The sequence below is a fragment of the Pleurodeles waltl genome, chromosome 9, assembly GCF_031143425.1.
Source record: "Pleurodeles waltl isolate 20211129_DDA chromosome 9, aPleWal1.hap1.20221129, whole genome shotgun sequence".
Lineage (NCBI taxonomy): Eukaryota > Metazoa > Chordata > Amphibia > Caudata > Salamandridae > Pleurodeles > Pleurodeles waltl.
The window spans coordinates 780,786,264-780,805,663 of record NC_090448.1 but is presented as its reverse complement, the minus strand read 5'-3'; the positions used below and the strand labels follow the sequence as shown (position 1 = coordinate 780,805,663).

General features: G+C 45.5%; 1 protein-coding gene across 1 annotated transcript in view; it reads left to right on the top strand.

Moving 5' to 3' along the window:
• The first annotated feature begins 1,254 nt into the window (after positions 1-1,254).
• The window catches only part of LOC138259971 (uncharacterized), a 601,590-nt gene continuing 583,444 nt past the window's right edge, over positions 1,255-19,400 (top strand). The window contains exon 1 of the mRNA XM_069207983.1: positions 1,255-4,291. Coding sequence (XP_069064084.1) covers positions 1,372-4,291 — 2,920 coding nt within the window. The 5' untranslated portion in view covers positions 1,255-1,371. The remainder of the gene's footprint in view (positions 4,292-19,400) is intronic.

The window sequence follows — 19,400 nt, the reverse complement described above, 5'->3', positions numbered from 1 at the left end:
CTCCCGAGTGGACAATAAGACCTCTGCTTACGAGTTAAGTATTCTCTTTTCAGTTGATGTCTCATTGTTCGCCCACCCTGTGATGTTATCAATGCATGTAATTTGTAGACGATGGTTCTATGACATATACTATTATTAGTTTTGTTTCTTTTCTTCACAGGTGTGGATCAGAGTTGAAATTATTCCTTCCAAGGATGTATCGATCTGGATGGTTGCATCTGTTCTTTTCCGGAGCTCCTGTTTCTTGGATGTTTGGATCGTGTTTTGTTCGATTTGATGATGTTACAATTATTGACTCTTACTGACTGAACTCTCGCAAAGAAAGAGGAAGTTTCATAGCCTCTTCGTGTTCTATACTCTGTTCTCTATGGTTATTGTGTGCATACTTTGATTTATGGGATATGTAGTTCTTTGACAATATCTTCTCTTATTGGCTGCTGTTGGAAAATAAAGCATAGAAAGAGAAGCATAATCCTAGCCTCCGTGTCCTTAATAGAATTGAAAATTCTTAACGTGTAAGCTTGAAAACATTTTATTCTACCCTAATAGGTATAATAACTAAACATAAGTGTTCTACCATAAGTTTTCTACATAACACCACCACTAGTCCTTTTTCCATTAAAGTAGCGACTGATCTAGTAGCCAGTGGCAACAACGAAACTTCTAAACTATTCCTCTATTGAAGTTTGTTTTCGTCCCTAAAAACTACAGTGAACAGTGACTGGATCAGCTTTATTGTCGTGAAAATAAGAAAAATGAAAGCAAGTCGTCCCAATGCAAAATGGCTCACTACGTGACACATCTAGTCATGTGTTCTATATTGTGTTCGTTTAAGGGATGAAATGACATGTCTGCCTTCCAGCTCGCTCTCCTCTCCCTCCCCCGCCACACATAAAAGCACGTAAATCTTTTAGGGTAGCATTTTAATGGGATGCATCAATTTTTTTAAATGAAATTACGAATGTAAAGACTAGTTGCAAGGTAAACCATGAAGGAGATGTTAACTTTTCAAGGAATCTATTTATTATTTAGATTAAGATGTAAGACTACTTATCAAACATTATATTTCAACAATTAAAAAGAACAATATCAGCATACAATTTTGGGCATGAGGTACAAATTTACTTTTGCAGTTTGTTATTGTCTATTTATTTCAAAGACTTCTGAACATTCTAAAATGGCCGCCATGTTTACAGATCTCCTTTACAACAATGTTTCCCCGTCCTCTTGTCAGTGCTTGTTCGTGACGTCTCATCCGCCGTGGACACCGTCTCCCATTGCCCCCCCTCCTTTCCCACTGCACATCCCCGTGCTTACGGTGGTTCATGAGTGTGTGGGAGAGGAAAGGGGCTACCGCTTGGTCGGAGCAAGATGGCTGAGGAGAGGGAGGACGAGCGCGCAGTGGCGGCTCATCGGGGTGAACCGGCGGCCTTTTGGTCAGGGGGTCAACTCTGCGAAAAGGACGGCTTAGGAAACCTGACAGCAGCTGGAGTCTCAGAAGAGGAAGAGGTTCTGGGGTCCACCGAAGAGGAGGAAACCGCGGTAACCCCCGATGGTGCTGGGCAACAAGGGATTTTCAATCCTGTGGAGGAAACTAGGACGGCAGCAACCCTTGTTAGATCAGTGGAAGTGGCTGAAGAAAGGCTTGGGGGATTGACAACAGACTGTTCTACTGACAGGCGCCAAGTAGACTGTCATAAATTACGTAGACCTCCAGGTTTATTGGATGGGTGCCAAGCAGCGGTCCTTGAAAGGACCCCTGCCAATGCTGCAGGAGGGTCGCCGAAAGAGAAGTTTGATGGAGTTGGCTCAGGCATTCTGGAGTCGGTGGCATGTGAAGCCTCTTTGAACACTGTAAAATTAGAAGGGCAAGAAGCAATCAATTCAAGCTATATTGCAATAGAGGAAAACGAAGAGGAAGAATGCCAAAATAGAGCAAGATTGGATGGCCATTCGAAGTCGCTCGAAAAATGTGTCCTTTTGCCAAAATCAGTTGAGTTAAGATCAGAAAATGATGCCCAGTCAGCCCCTGCAAGAACAGAGAATTTGCACCAGGTTCCGACTAGTTCTCTGAAGATGACACAAACAGAGAATGAACCACTCTCTCCATTGGGTATCATGATGGTAGCTGAAGACGAAGAGGCACAGTCTGCCCCTGCCAGTCCCATGAAAGTGGTTCCAGGTCTAGCAGCTGGAAGCCCTGTTAAGGTGCCTCTACCAGCTTCAGACCCAATCAGTTCAGTGAACATGGCAGGTGCAGAACATTCACGGTCGGCCCTGTCAAAGGATTCTAATGTGAAGGAGATGAAAAAAGGACTTTTAGTGCCATCAGGGTCAGTGAAACCTGCTGCTGAAAAAGAGGAGGAAGAGGAAGAAGCTGAGATGGCGCCAGGTAGTCCCGTTAACTATGAAAGTCACTTAAACGTGTCTGAAGAGGAAAGGGAAGTGACTCCAATGACTTCTGTGGCACCAGCAGCTTCAACGTTTGCACATCCAATGAAGACAGCAATAGCAAAAGATCAAATGCCTACCAGCCATTTAGAATTTACACCTAAGAGACAGGATAGCAAAGGCTCTGTATGCCTCTTAAAGGTGGAGTCTAAAAATAGTGACCTACAAATGCCTAAGCAGGGGACTAAGGAAATGGTTATGCAAGGCTTTTCAAATTTCATGGGGGATAAGTCCCTGAAGGAACCTCTGCAAACACCAAGGCAATCTGGTTATTCCTATTTGCAAACCGATTTAGGTTCCAAGAAGCTGACGGCAGAAGGGAGGGTCTTACTAACCCCCTGTAGTTCCATAGAACTTGGGAGTGATGTAGAAACCGTTTCATTTCAGTCAAACCTTAAAATGATGAAGGAAGATGGGAATGTCCCTGAAGTTCCAATTAGTCCAGAAAAAACAGGGGCCTTAAAGCTCACAAAGATTTCTGTGGCTACGGCGAAGTCCCATGCCTTGGAAGCACAGCATGACACAAAAAAAAACCCTGTGCCAGAAAACCCTGTTGCCCTAGCAAGTCCTCAAAAATTGTCTGTGGGAAGTGAACTAGGGAACACCGCAGATCTGTTTAATAGATCAGCAGAGGTGGCCCCGCAACATGTCTTGGCAAGTCCAAAGAAACAGACAGAGACGACATTCTCTCGAGCTTTAGCCAGTCCCCATAGGGTCTTGGAAAAAGAGCATGCTTTGCAAAGTCTCTGGAGCTGTAAAGATGAAAGGGAGCAGGGAACAGCAATCAGTCCTAAAAAGCGCCCTGCAGGGGAGGGCTCTGAAGGTCACGCTAGAACAAAGAAGAATGCTGTGGAAAAGGTTCCAGAGGTGCCGGTCAGTCCGAACCGAGAAACAGTACACACACTGCAACCTTCAGATACTTTTCAATCAAGAGTTCCAATGGAGGCCCCAGTCGGCTCTAGCGAGGAAGTGGTTAAAGCGAAACCCCAATACAAGATCTTCGCTAAAAAACAGCCCATAGAAGCTTCAAAAGTACTGTACAAAATGAATAAGCACACAATGGAAGAAGGTGGTAATGCTTTTCCGGGTCTCCGAAAGAGTACAGTGGAAGCGGAACTGGAAATGCTTAACAGCCATATGACGACAGAAGATGACCAGGAGGCGGAATCTGCACCTGAAAATGTGACTGTTTGTGATGAATTGGCTGCTACAGCCAGTTCTCAGAATCGAACTGTAAAGAGTCTACCAGATTCCAGTGTCAGTTCCCAAAAACTGGTGTTTGATTTGAAAGCAGATGTGGTTGTGGGAGTTACGTCTGGTCTCCAGAAAAAAGTGGCAGAGGGTAGTTTGTTGGTAAAGGCCATTCCTGGTAAACAGATGATTGTAGGAAACTTTAAAACCCCATTACTGCCAGAAAAACAAGAAGTGGGGAATCTGACGGATTTTACTAGCTTGGAGAGGCAAGTCACTGAAGAAGACCCTTTGGTGCCATTTGTTTCAGAGGAGCAGGCAGAGGAGGGTCCTGTGGCCCTGTCTGTTTCTGAGGAGCGGGCGCCTGAAGCTAGTCCCTTGGTTACATCTGTGTCTGAAGATGGTCGGCAAATACTGCATGGGTCTTTGAATTCAGTACATGTAAAAGAAATTGAAGAGTCACTGAAAGCAGTGGCAGATGGAACTCAGACTTGGGACGTACAGACTTTACCAGAGGCTGACACCACGGAAGAGCAAGAGGACTGTGCCCAGGAGTACCCTGGCAGCCCAATGGATCTGGACGATGATGAATCCGCAAACACAAGTGAAAACCTGCTTGTGGGGAATACTGGTTCCGTGATCCAGACAGGTGAGTCCAGGTCTGGTTCAGGGCTCTCTTTTCTTGGGCTACATAGTCCGTGGTGGGTTGCAGGCAAAACAACGAATTTGTACGTTGTCACAGGTTGTCTCAGTTGTTGCTTACTGTAGAAATTCAACTGTAAATTCTTGTGTAAACTATCTTATCTGCTTGGCAGAGCTAAAGATGGTTTGAACTATTTGGCGATTTTCTCTGGTGGAAGGCTCAATTTTAGGTGGGACTGAACATAAACACCTGATAAATGCATCTCGGGTGCTTTCAGTATGGGGTTTGGTCCACCTCTTTCAACCTCTGATGATGTTGCAGCTGATTTAGTTTCATTATCCTCCCACAGCACAGCTTTCATTGTCGCATAGAGAAGATGGTAATATTGACTCTCCTCAGCACACCATATTTATGCTGGTTGATTCCTTGTAGTCAATGAGCTAAATATATTCCAACAGGATTATTCAGGCATCATCTTCAATTACAACAGGAGATATATGATGTAATATTTTTAAGTCACCCAGGAACCTATGCTGAAGAGCTCTTTCACTTTCTTACAGCTCTTTTAGGTTTGACCTCATAGAAAGGGTGAGGAGAGCCTAACATGGTGTAAACCTGGATTGAAAACATGACAGACAGGAATAATTGATCACTTAATTCCATCTGTTTCTTGTACCTAGCTCAAAACACATTAGAACCCTGTGTTTCTGTTTTGTCCTTCCCACATTCTGTTGCTTTAGGTAGCTTTTCTGTTTACATTCACATTTGTTTTTCATTAATGACCACTGTTTTGGACTCTGCACATTCTCAGACTGATTGCCTTCTCTTATGATACTGGGAATGCTATTGATTGATTAAATCTTATGTTTGTTGGAGTTTGTGAGATTAGGAGAAAGCAGGCTCGACCTTTACCCTAGATGTGGTTTGTGTATATTAGTGTAAATTACGTTAGATCTTGCGGACGACTTTTGTCCTCTGTCATCAGCTTGGTGTACAGGTGGCCTATGCATTTTTGCCCTCCTTGGGGTGTTAGGGTATTCATTACTCAGCTAGAGTAGAGGTTCTTGTCTAGGCATCACGGTGCGAGTTGGTAATTGAGATACGATTTTATGCACATGTGGTGTGTTTATGAAGTATTATCACAGTACCTGTGCAATATGTTATTATGTTGAGGTCGTAGGAATCCAATGAAACCCTGATTAAGGGCTATCATAATTATTTTTGGTGCATGTGATGAGAGCGGTTGATAGTTTGATCGTGTGTGGTGTGTCTTGAGATGCAGTGATGTCTACACCCTATCACTGACTATGGTCTTCAAATTGAGGTTGCATATGTGCAACTCTGATGTTCAGCAGGCTTCCTGAAGTGGGGTGATATTCCTATCAGAGAGAGCACAATGTGCAATACAGGGTGCAGCGTGACAGTTTTAGAATCATCATTGCTGGCTAGAGTAGGCAAAGTGATTGGCATGGATAAAGAACATTGCTTTGTTCTTTGAATAAAATAAATATTTAAGACAGTCCAACATAGAATTATGTGTGAGGTATGCCTTAACAGTTATGTCCCATGTAAGGTACTGGGTCGGGGGTATCCTAGTTTTAAGAACAAGCATATAATCTGGCATTCTTGACTTTTGCTATGTTGCAGTATTTTAGCACCTGCCAGAAGAGCGTGTTTGCATGTAATTTCTTGTTTCTTTTCATATAGTATGGTGTATGGAAATGTGGCCTTGTAGGCAAGGAGAAGTTTGGAAATTTTACCGTGGTAGAGTGTCTTGTCTTTAAAATGCATTTTAAAAGGAGCCCTAGATGTGTTGGAACCAGTTGGTTAGGAGTACATAAATGTTGGGCTCGTAGGTTATTTCATGTTTTGGTGTTTACTCTCTAGTTTCTTTGCCTTTGTTTGTTTTTATTTTCTTCTTGCTGTGGTGTGGTGTCAGCTTGTGGGCCTGTTAGGGTGCTTTGGTTGAGATGGTTGAATGGTTCAAATACAACTTGCCTTCACTCCTATATTGTTAAGGAAGCCTTAATAAGTAGGTGTAACAAGTGATTGTAATGAAGCTCAATCTCATCATTTTTTAAAGCTTCAGAAAGTGGTTGGATAGACAGTTGAAAAGCAGGCAATTTTATAGTTTGTGTCCACCTTGTGATCAATAGTATGTAAGACTTGGGACTGGGCAACCTTATGAACACAGCTAGTGGTCTAGTCTAGCTGGTTTTGGCAGTAGCAGTCTCTCAATTCTTGTGGAAAAAAAATGGTTTGGCTGGATACAGCGCAAGATTTTAGCAAACCTTTACTGATGTGTGTGATGTTGTAGGGACTGCCAGGCACTGTAAAATCAAGCATTTGCAAGGCAATGGGTCTCGAGTTTGCTCAAGTTAGCTATTAGCGTTATAAATTCTTAACTGGACTCTTCTTGCCAAACAAACTGAAAATAAAAAGTAAAACAGTTGACATAAACGAGCGGATTCAAAGCTCCAGAGCCGCTATGAGTGCAGAGGAGAGACACAAAAGGAAAAAGAAGTTTGCTTGCAGTCAAAGTTATCAGCAAAAGTGCAATATCCATGTAACACAGTCGATAGCCAAGACGGTAACAAAACCATTCCAAGGAGGGACAATCTTAAAGCATTTACCAATGATAACACAAGATTTTTGAAAGGCAAGCCCATGAAGGCGAGATAGTGTTGGGTGTATTCTGGGCGTGGTTAAAAGCCCAGATACATACTCACACGTCGAAAAAGCAGCGCCTGTGCGCAACTATGCTCAACCTAATAAGTGATAGTATTTCCTGCTAACCAGATCACCATCTACTTGCTCTGGAACAAAAGTTAAACTCACTAACCCTTCTTGTCTCCCATCCATGTTTCGACATACAGCCAAGGCTAAGCTCATGGCAGGACGTAACCAAGGCCCCGTGGTGTGGGGATCCCTTTAGCACAGTAACCTGGCATGAGAGCTCCTGAGTGAGTCTGTAGGGGTCTCTATGTATTTTGCAGGTGGGGGCCCTCAAGTTTCGTTACGCCAGTGGCTCATGGGAGGTGAAACACCGCGAATGGTATCGTACAATAAAATTATCACAGTTGCAATAAGTATGTATTTGTCCTTGCACAGTTGAGTGCACAATACTTTAATAACACAATATGTTAACAACGAAAATTGAAATGTAAAGCACATAATACTCCAACTGTACTATAACTCAGTATAGTTGTAAAACGTGTACCCTTACTATACACGCTTTATTCTGTTCACAGTTACTAAATATTCCCGAACATCAGTACAGTTGTGTAAAAGACCCCCACAATACCACAACAAAGCAACTAGGGAAACATAGGGAAGGTAAGCAGTGGCAATCACTAAAGGATTGCAGTCAGACATTGCTGTAATCAAGCTAATTGTTGTCCTGGCTAATCAGGGTTACTTGTTACTAGCCCATAACAATTACTCATAGGGACCCAAATGTACGCAAACACTTATTGCAGAGATAAAGCAATTTCCATGAGAGTCTACACACAGTATATCTGAAACTTGCAAAGTGCCCTGTAGTTCTGAAAGTCTGTCTGCTGACTCTAATGAGGTAGCTTATTTTTTAGTTCAGGGTTAATGGTGTCTGTTGTCCAAAATGGGCATAGCTCTCTACCTTGTGCCTTATCTGCAGTGGGTCAGCAGTTCTGCATTCATTTGGGACCAACCTAGATGATGAATGGGAGGTATGTGGCACTCTAATCCAGATGAAATGTTGTATGACCACAGGCACGAATTGCTTGTCTCAGATTCCTCAGGTATTTCAGAATCTGGCTAGCTGGCACGTTAACCAGGTGGTGGACCCTGCAACAACAGTGGGGTCAATGAAGAAGCAAAAGTTTTTGCAGAGCGGATGTATGTTTGACTGGCAATCAACACTAGAGACACCATAACTGATCAGGTATTTTTCTTCAGTAGCCATCCTGTAGTCTTTGGTGAGAGGTAAAAAGGTTCAAAGTTATGTGTCCATGTCTGTAGATTCCTTTGTCTTACTCAGGGCTTCAGAAAAGTCAACAACACTGCAATCCACTGTTACTTCAAAAGGAGTATTCATACCTATTGTTAACCGGGAAGAAACAAATTGCACTCAGATGCAAGTTCCAGATGCACCAATAGAAGCCGGGTCTGTGTAATTCCGGGTCTGAAATGAAAGTTTTTCAGAACTTCCTTTTCTTAGAGTACATCACAGTGGACATTTTCTAGGTGCACATGACCTTTCTTTTCAGAGGGCTGCTTTAGCAGGAAATGATGTATTCCCTCCAAACAGCTTAGCAAAAAAACACAGAACTGACTGGAAGAATTAGAGAATGGGGTTCCAACAGTCAGTCCTAGAAAATTAACGTTTTTAAGTAACTCAAGGGGAAACCGAAACAGGTTGCCCAATATAGTTTGTGAAGCATTTACTGTGAGATCAAATTCGTAAAAGTTATGCTTCTAAATTCTTATTTGTTCCAGAGTCAAAAAATGTAACACAAATAGGCCACAATCTGCAACAAGCGACTGGACTTAATTAGCAAAGGTAAGCCCCAACATATAGCATATGGAGCTACTATCCAGGTCTTATGCAGAAGTGGCGGGGTGGCTCCCTCCTTCAGACTGGTGGGTTAGGCACAGAAATGGAGGCTCTCCCCTCTCAAGTCACTCTAGACTTATAGGGGGTGCCTCTGGATCAAAGGCAGCAAGAGCTGGCCAAAACTGAAAAGACTGGAAGTTTGAGGAGAAAAAGACAAAAGATGGGTCTGGCATAGCTGAATGCATTCTGAGACTGTCACTCTTGAACCTGTGATAGAGAAGGCAGAGACATGTTTAGCTTTGCTTTAGTCCATTTGTCTAGTGTTCTAGTGTTCATAAACCATAGAGAGTTCTGGTGGTTTTAAAGATTTAGTACATATTGTGGGGCACAGTACAATTTCTAACATTTTTATGGTTCTATCATTTGTAATGATTTGTTAGCTGAGGTTGGGGTCCAAAATGTTTGCAATTTGCCCCAGTAAATTTACATTAATAGGTGATCCTGCTCTTCTTCTGTAAGACGCGATTACTATTTGTATTTATAATAATAATAATGAATCATTTTACTAAAGTCCACTTGCACTCCGAAGGGTCTAGTTTCACAAGAAGGGAAGTGAAAGTAGAAATGCATAATAGAAAGTAAACACTACAATAGAATAGAAAGCTAAATGACAAAAATAAAATAGAAGGGATTAAAAATTAAACAGATGGGTGATGCACTTTTCACAAACGTGTAACGTTTGCTGTCTCTGTCAGATTGTGAACAAAGCACTGTAAATGGAGTATCTCATCTGCTCCTGAAAAAAGTTTTATTGACTGCTACAGGTTTGCAAGCTGTACACTTTGCGAATGCAGTCATTGAGATTACCAAAGGCAGGCTGAAACAAGAGAAACCAAACAATACAAAAGATTCCCCTTGTTTGATTATTTAAACAATAAATACACTCACATTCTGTCACCACAATCAAACAAATTCGTACCACAGAAATTTTGAAAAAGCACATAGATAATTTAATAATATATTCATTAAATATACTTTGTAGAACTGGCTCTCTCTGTGGTGCACTAAAAAGTACACCGTGCAGAGAGTCCAGTGGATCCCCAGTTGGTTGACAGAGGCAAAAGTAGATAATACTAGTGCTCTGTTTTGTGGTAGTGTGGGTGAGCAGGTAGGCCTATCAGAGGTCAGTGCAAAGCATTAAAGCACTCATAGGCAATAAATGAGACACAAACAAAGAATGAATCCGAGACCAACTTAGATAAATAACACTACTCTATATATATAATCATGTGTGTGTTTTGAAACCAGGAACCCCATAAACGAATAAGTACTGCTTTCGTATTATTTCTTACAGGTAAGTAAAGAGTTCAAACCTGTGCCTCTCTACGCAAAATGCAATCCTATGGAAGGAAAAGTCAGTAATACATAAAGTTAAGTACAGCCTGGTTCAGGGTTCAGGGTTCACCTTCTGGGTTTAGAGCTGTAGGGGCCCAAGGTCCAAAGTACTACCAGCAGTTCATAAAGAGCTCCCCAAAATCTACCGGGAGCAGGGTGCTGTAAGGTTGTAGCTGGGTGCTCTGTGGAGAAGGGGGCCCACCTGGGAACAGACTGCAAAGGAGGACTTGTGGATAAGTCTGAGAGCTGCCAAACGGGCTTTGGCTGCAAGGGGCCTTAGAGCAAAGGGGTACAGCCAGTTCTTTAAGATCCGGGTCGGGCGACTTCATATACAGAGTGATTGTGGCTGCCGGGCTCTGTGCACAAAGATGCTCCTTGCAGTTAGGGGCCAACAACTGGCAGGAGCAAAATCAAGACTGCTGGGCAACTCACAAAGTTGGTCCCAGTGATAATGACATCGCTTGGCGGCTGCTTGGTCCTGGTGCAGGGAGAATCCGGAATGGACTCTTGCTGTTAGTGCTTGGTACAGGGCACCTGGTACCCTGGAAATTGGTGCTGCACGGCTTCGGTTGGTCCTGGTGTCGTCACATTCGGTGGGGAGACAGTCCTGGTCCTCCAGAGCATAGGTACTTCCTGGTCGCCTGCAGCGTCAGTCGTGGCCAGAGTGCTGCAAGGCGGTGGACCAGACTCTGCTTTTTGGTGCATGTAGACTGCAGGGAAGTAGCTCCTCTTCTCCAAGAGAGACTGGCGGCGATTTGCGAGATGCTGGCAGGCTACCCAAGCCTTTGGTAGTTCTCCAGTTTTGCAGGACGAGTCACTCTGTTCTGATTGTTGAAATAGGTGCGGGCAGGTTTTTGCACCAAAATGTCCACAACTGTTCTTGCCGGGCAGTGATTCTTCTTCGGCCTTTTTCTCTTGATCCATCGAATCTGAGTTCTTGGGCTCAAGGGTCCCACCTAAATACTCATTTCAAGAGCATTAAGGGGAATTCCAGGCAGCAGCCAATAGGTTGTCTACCTGTAGGGTGACTACACCCTCTACATGACCACTTCCTCTGGGAAGTGGACCTGACCCTAGAATGCTAATTCCGTCCAAACCAATATAGAGAACTTTGAAAAGTGGGGTCCCCGTCAGCTGGTTCACCTTAGGGGTGGGACTTGCATGATGTGTGCACACATCCTGTAGGAAGTTGGCTCTGTATGTGCTATTTCAAAGTAAGGAATAGCATGCACAGAGTCCAAGGGTTCCCCTTAGAGGTAAAATAGTGGTAAAAATAGATAATACTAATGCTCTATTTTGTGGTAGTGTGGTCGAGCAGTAGGCTTATCCAAGGAGTAGTGTTAAGCATTTGTTGTACATACACATAGACAATAAATGAGGTACACACACTCAGAGACAAATCCAGCCAATAGGTTTTGTTATAGTAAAATATCTTTTCTTAGTTTATTTTAAGAACCACAGGTTCAAATTTAACATGTAATATCTTGTTTGAAAGGTATTGCAGGTAAGTACATTAGGAACTTTGAATCATCTCAATTGCATGTATACTTTTCAAGTTATTGACAAATAGCTATTTTAAAAGTGGACACAGTGCAATTTTCACAGTTCCTGGGGGAGGTAAGTTTTTGTTAGTTTTACCAGGTAAGTAAGACACTTACAGGGTTCAGTTCTTGGTCCAAGGTAGCCCACCGTTGGGGGTTCAGAGCAACCCCAAAGTCACCACACCAGCAGCTCAGGGCCGGTCAGGTGCAGAGTTCAAAGTGGTGCCCAAAACGCATAGGCTAGAATGGAGAGAAGGGGGTGCCCCGGTTCCGGTCTGCTTGCAGGTAAATACCCGCGTCTTCGGAGGGCAGACCAGGGGGGTTTTGTAGGGCACCGGGGGGGACACAAGCCCACACAGAAATTTCACCCTCAGCAGCGCGGGGGCGGCCGGGTGCAGTGTAGAAACAAGCGTCGGGTTCGCAATGTTAGTCTATGAGAGATCAACGGATCTCTTCAGCGCTGCAGGCAGGCAAGGGGGGGCTTCCTCGGGGAAACCTCCACTTGGGCAAGGGAGAGGGACTCCTGGGGGTCACTTCTCCAGTGAAAGTCCGGTCCTTCAGGTCCTGGGGGCTGCGGGTGCAGGGTCTTTTCCAGGCGTCGGGACTTAGGTTTCAGAGAGTCGCGGTCAGGGGAAGCCTCGGGATTCCCTCTGCAGGCGGCGCTGTGGGGGCTCAGGGGGGACAGGTTTTGGTACTCACAGTCGTAGAGTAGTCCGGGGGTCCTCCCTGAGGTGTTGGTTCTCCAACAGCCGAGTCGGGGTCGCCGGGTGCAGTGTTGCAAGTCTCACGCTTCTTGCGGGGAGATTGCAGGGTCTTTAAAGCTGCTCCTTGAAACAAAGTTGCAGTCTTGTTGGAGCAGGTCCGCTGTCCTCGGGAGTTTCTGGTCGTCGTTGAAGCAGGGCAGTCCTCAGAGGATTCAGAGGTCGCTGGTCCCTTTGGAAGGCGTCGCTGGAGCAGAGTTCTTTGGAAGGCAGGAGACAGGCCGGTGAGTTTCTGGAGCCAAGGCAGTTGTCGTCTTCTGGTCTTCCTCTGCAGGGGTTTTCAGCTGGGCAGTCCTTCTTCTTGTTGTCGCAGGAATCTAATTTTCTAGGGTTCAGGGTAGCCCTTAAATACTAAATTTAAGGGCGTGTTTAGGTCTGGGGGGTTAGTAGCCAATGGCTACTAGCCCTGAGGGTGGGTACACCCTCTTTGTGCCTCCTCCCAAGGGGAGGGGGTCACAATCCTAACCCTATTGGGGGAATCCTCCATCTGCAAGATGGAGGATTTCTAAAAGTTAGTCACCTCAGCTCAGGACACCTTAGGGGCTGTCCTGACTGGCCAGTGACTCCTCCTTGTTATTCTCATTATTTTCTCCGGCCTTGCCGCCAAAAGTGGGGGCCGGGCCGGAGGGGGCGGGCAACTCCACTAGCTGGAGTGTCCTGCGGTGCTGTGACAAAGGGGTGAGTCTTTGAGGCTCACCGCCAGGTGTTACAGCTCCTGCCTGGGGGAGGTGTTAGCATCTCCACCCAGTGCAGGCTTTGTTACTGGCCTCAGAGTGACAAAGGCACTCTCCCCATGGGGCCAGCAACATGTCTCTAGTGTGGCAGGCTGCTGGAACTAGTCAGCCTACACAGATAGTCGGTTAAGTTTCAGGGGGCACCTCTAAGGTGCCCTCTGGGGTGTATTTTGCAATAAAATGTACACTGGCATCAGTGTGCATTTATTGTGCTGAGAAGTTTGATACCAAACTTCCCAGTTTTCAGTGTAGCCATTATGGTGCTGTGGAGTTCGTGTTTGACAAACTCCCAGACCATATACTCTTATGGCTACCCTGCACTTACAATGTCTAAGGTTTTGTTTAGACACTGTAGGGGTACCATGCTCATGCACTGGTACCCTCACCTATGGTATAGTGCACCCTGCCTTAGGGCTGTAAGGCCTGCTAGAGGGGTGACTGACCTATACTTGCATAGGCAGTGAGAGGCTGGCATGGCACCCTGAGGGGAGTGCCATGTCGACTTACTCGTTTTGTTCTCACTAGCACACACAAGCTGGCAAGCAGTGTGTCTGTGCTGAGTGAGAGGTCTCCAGGGTGGCATAAGACATGCTACAGCCCTTAGAGACCTTCCTTGGCATCAGGGCCCTTGGTACTAGAAGTACCAGTTACAAGGGACTTATCTGGATGCCAGGGTCTGCCAATTGTGGATACAAAAGTACAGGTTAGGGAAAGAACACTGGTGCTGGGGCCTGGTTAGCAGGCCCTCAGCACACTTTCAATTGTAAACATAGCATCAGCAAAGGCAAAAAGTCAGGGGGCAACCATGCCAAGGAGGCATTTCCTTACACAACCCCCCCCCCAAACGAAAGAGGATGAGACTAACCTTTCCCAAGAGAGTCTTCATTTTCTAAGTGGAAGAACCTGGAAAGGCCATCTGCATTGGCATGGGCAGTCCCAGGTCTGTGTTCCACTATAAAGTCCATTCCCTGTAGGGAGATGGACCACCTCAACAGTTTAGGATTTTCACCTTTCATTTGCATCAGCCATTTGAGAGGTCTGTGGTCAGTTTGAACTAGGAAGTGAGTCCCAAAGAGGTATGGTCTCAGCTTCTTCAGGGACCAAACCACAGCAAAGGCCTCCCTCTCAATGGCACTCCAACGCTGCTCCCTGGGGAGTAACCTCCTGCTAATGAAAGCAACAGGCTGGTCAAGGCCATCATCATTTGTTTGGGACAAAACTGCCCCTATCCCATGTTCAGAGGCATCTGTCTGCACAATGAACTGCTTAGAATAATCTGGAGCTTTTAGAACTGGTGCTGAGCACATTGCTTGTTTCAGGGTGTCAAAGGCCTGTTGGCATTCCACAGTCCAGTTCACTTTCTTGGGCATTTTCTTGGAGGTGAGTTCAGTGAGGGCTGTCACAATGGATCCATATCCCTTCACAAACCTCCTGTAATACCCAGTCAAGCCAAGGAATGCCCTGACTTGAGTCTGGGTTTTTGGAGCTACCCAGTCCAGAATAGTCTGGATCTTGGGTTGGAGTGGCTGAACTTGGCCTCCACCTACAAGGTGGCCCAAGTAAACCACAGTTCCCTGCCCTATCTGGCATTTGGATGCCTTGATAGAGAGGCCTGCAGATTGCAGAGCCTTCAAAACCTTCTTCAGGTGGACCAGGTGATCCTGCCAGGTGGAGCTAAAGACAGCAATATCATCAAGATAAGCTGTGCTAAAGGACTCCAAGCCAGCAAGGACTTGATTCACCAACCTTTGGAAGGTGGCAGGGGCATTCTTTAAACCAAAGGGCATAACAGTAAACTGATAATGCCCATCAGGTGTGGAGAATGCTGTTTTCTCTTTTGCTCCAGGTGCCATTTTTATTTGCCAGTACCCAGCTGTCAAGTCAAAGGTACTTAGGAATTTGGCAGCACCTAATTTATCTATGAGCTCATCAGCTCTAGGAATTGGATGAGCATCTGTCTTGGTGACAGAATTGAGCCCTCTGTAGTCCACACAAAACCTCATCTCTTTCTTTCCATCTTTGGTGTGAGGTTTGGGGACTAAGACCACTGGGCTAGCCCAGGGGCTGTCAGAGCGCTCAATTACTCCCAATTCCAGCATCTTGTGGACTTCCACCTTGATGCTTTCCTTAACATGGTCAGACTGTCTAAAGATTTTGTTTTTGACAGGCATGCTGTCTCCTGTGTCCACATCATGGGTACACAGGTGTGTCTGACCAGTGGTTAAGGAGAAGAGTTCAGGAAACTGCTGTAGGACTCTCCTACAATCAGCTTGCTGTTGGCCAGAGAGGGTGTCTGAGTAGATCACTCCATCTACTGTGCCATCTTTTGGGTCTGATGACAGAAGATCAGGGAGAGGTTCACTCTCTGCCTCCTGATCCTCATCTGTTACCATCAACAGATTCACATCAGCCCTGTCATGGAAGAGCTTAAGGCGGTTCACATGGATCACCCTCTTGGGGCTCCTGCTTGTGCCCAGGTCCACCAGGTAGGTGACCTGACTCTTCCTTTCTAGCACTGGGTAAGGGCCACTCCATTTGTCCTGGAGTGCCCTGGGAGCCACAGGCTCCAGAACCCAGACTTTCTGCCATGGTTGGAACTCAACCAGTGCAGCCTTTTGGTCATACCAAAACTTCTGGAGCTGTTGGCTGGCCTCAAGGTTTTTGGTTGCCTTTTCCATGTACTCTGCCATTCTAGAGCGAAGGCCAAGTACATAGTCCACTATGTCTTGTTTAGGCTCATGAAGAGGTCTCTCCCAGCCTTCTTTAACAAGAGCAAGTGGTCCCCTTACAGGGTGACCAAACAGAAGTTCAAAGGGTGAGAATCCTACTCCCTTCTGTGGCACCTCTCTGTAAGCGAAAAGCAGACATGGCAAGAGGACATCCCATCTCCTTTTGAGTTTTTCTGGGAGCCCCATGATCATGCCTTTTAATGTCTTGTTGAATCTCTCAACTAAGCCATTAGTTTGTGGATGGTATGGTGTAGTGAATTTGTAAGTCACTCCACACTCATTCCACATGTGTTTTAGGTATGCTGACATGAAGTTGGTACCTCTGTCAGACACCACCTCCTTAGGGAAACCCACTCTGGTAAAGATACCAATGAGGGCCTTGGCTACTGCAGGGGCAGTAGTCGACCTAAGGGGAATAGCTTCAGGATACCTAGTAGCATGATCCACTACTACTAGGATGTACATATTTCCTGAGGCTGTGGGAGGTTCCAGTGGACCAACTATGTCCACACCCACTCTTTCAAAGGGGACCCCCACCACTGGAAGTGGAATGAGGGGGGCCTTTGGGTGCCCACCTGTCTTACCACTGGATTGACAGGTGGGGCAGGAGAGGCAAAACTCCTTAACCTTCTGGGACATATTGGGCCAGTAGAAGTGGTTGACTAACCTCTCCCACGTCTTGGTTTGTCCCAAATGCCCAGCAAGGGGAATATCATGGGCTAAGGTCAGAATAAACTCTCTGAACGACTGAGGCACTACCACTCTCCTAGTGGCACCAGGTTTGGGGTCTCTGGCCTCAGTGTACAGGAGTCCATCTTCCCAATAGACCCTATGTGTTCCATTTTTCTTGCCCTTGGACTCTTCAGCAGCTTGCTGCCTAAGGCCTTCAAGAGAGGGACAGGTTTCTTGTCCCTTACACAGCTCCTCCCTTGAGGGTCCCCCTGGGCCCAAGAGCTCAACCTGATAAGGTTCAAGCTCCAAAGGCTCAGTTCCCTCAGAGGGCAGAACTTCTTCCTGAGAAGAGAGGTTCCCTTTTTCTGACTGTGTTGCAGTTGGTTTCCCAACTGACTTTCCTTTTCTCTTGGTAGGCTGGGCCATTTTTCCAGACTCCAGCTCTACTTTTTCACCCTGTGCCTTGCATTGTGCTCTTGTTTTTACACACACCAGTTCAGGGATACCCAGCATGGCTGCATGGGTTTTTAGTTCTACCTCAGCCCATGCTGAGGACTCCAGGTCATTTCCAAGCAGACAGTCTACTGGGATGTTTGAGGAGACCACCACCTGTTTCAGGCCATTGACCCCTCCCCATTCTAAAGTTACCATTGCCATGGGATGTGCTTTAGTTTGATTGTCAGCATTGGTGACTGTATAAGTTTTCCCAGTCAGGTATTGGCCAGGGGAAACCAGTTTCTCTGTCACCATGGTGACACTGGCACCTGTATCCCTCAGGCCCTCTACACTTGTCCCATTAATAAAGAGCTGCTGCCTGTATTTTTGCATGTTAGGGGGCCAGGCAGCTAGTGTGGCTAAATCCACCCCACCCTCAGAGACTAGAGTAGCTTCAGTGTGGACCCTGATTTGATCTGGGCACACTGTTGATCCCACTTGGAGACTAGCCATTCCAGTGTTACCTGGATTGGAGTTTGGAGTGGAACTTTTCTTGGGACAGGCCTTGTCTCCAGTTTGGTGTCCAGACTGACTACAGTTTCGACACCAGGCCTTTTTGGGATCAAAGTTTGTACCCTTGTACCCAGGATTGTTTTGTGAAGAGGCTCTGGGCCCACCCTCCTGTGCAGGTTTTTGGGGGCCTTTAGAAGACTCTTGACTATTTTTATTTTTGGTTGTCTCACCACCCTTCCCCTGGGGAGGTTTTGTGACCCCTTTCTTTTGGTCACCCCCTGTGGAAGTTTTGGACACCCTAGTCTTGACCCAATGGTCCGCCTTCTTTCCCAATTCTTGGGGAGAAATTGGTCCTAGGTCTACCAGATGCTGATGCAGTTTATCATTGAAACAATTACTTAACAGGTGTTCTTTCACAAATAAATTGTACAGCCCATCATAATTACTTACACCACTGCCTTGAATCCAACCATCTAGTGTTTTTACTGAGTAGTCTACAAAGTCAACCCAGGTCTGGCTCGAGGATTTTTGAGCCCCCCTGAATCTAATCCTATACTCCTCAGTGGAGAATCCAAAGCCCTCAATCAGGGTACCCTTCATGAGGTCATAAGATTCTGCATCTTGTCCAGAGAGTGTGAGGAGTCTATCCCTACACTTTCCTGTGAACATTTCCCAAAGGAGAGCACCCCAGTGAGATCTGTTCACTTTTCTGGTTACACAAGCCCTCTCAAAAGCTGTGAACCATTTGGTGATGTCATCACCATCTTCATATTTAGTTACAATCCCTTTAGGGATTTTCAACATGTCAGGAGAATCTCTGACCCTATTTATGTTGCTGCCACCATTGATGGGTCCTAGGCCCATCTCTTGTCTTTCCCTCTCTATGGCTAGGATCTGTCTTTCCAAAGCCAATCTTTTGGCCATCCTGGCTAACTGGATGTCCTCTTCACTGGAGTTATCCTCAGTGATTTCAGAGGTGTTGGTCTCTCCTGTGAGGGAACCAGCATCTCTGACTATTATTTTTGGAGTCAGGGTTTGAGAGACCCTGTTCTCCCTAGATAGGACTGGTAGGGGGGAATTGTCCTCCAAGTCACTATCCTCTTCCTCTGAGTTGCCACCCTCAGAGGGGTTGGCCTTTTCAAATTCTGCCAAAAGCTCCTGGAGCTGTATTTTGGTAGGTTTGGGGCCCATTGTTATTTTCTTTATTTTACAGAGTGACCTTAGCTCCCTCATCTTAAGATGGAGGTAAGGTGTGGTGTCGAGTTCCACCACAGTCACATCTGTGCTAGACATTTTGCTTCTAAAAGTTGGAATACTTTTTAAGAATCTACAACTGGTTCTAGGTTCTAATTCAAACTTTTACAAACTTTTAAACTCTAAAAGAAATGCTAAACAGGATCTAACACAAGGCCCTAGCAGGTCTTTTAAGAATTTAGAAAACTTTTCAAATTGCAAAAATCTATTTCTAATGACAATTTTGGAATTTGTCGTGTGATCAGGTATTGGCTGAGTAGTCCAGCAAATGCAAAGTCTTGTACCCCACCGCTGATCCACCAATGTAGGAAGTTGGCTCTGTATGTGCTATTTCAAAGTAAGGAATAGCATGCACAGAGTCCAAGGGTTCCCCTTAGAGGTAAAATAGTGGTAAAAATAGATAATACTAATGCTCTATTTTGTGGTAGTGTGGTCGAGCAGTAGGCTTATCCAAGGAGTAGTGTTAAGCATTTGTTGTACATACACATAGACAATAAATGAGGTACACACACTCAGAGACAAATCCAGCCAATAGGTTTTGTTATAG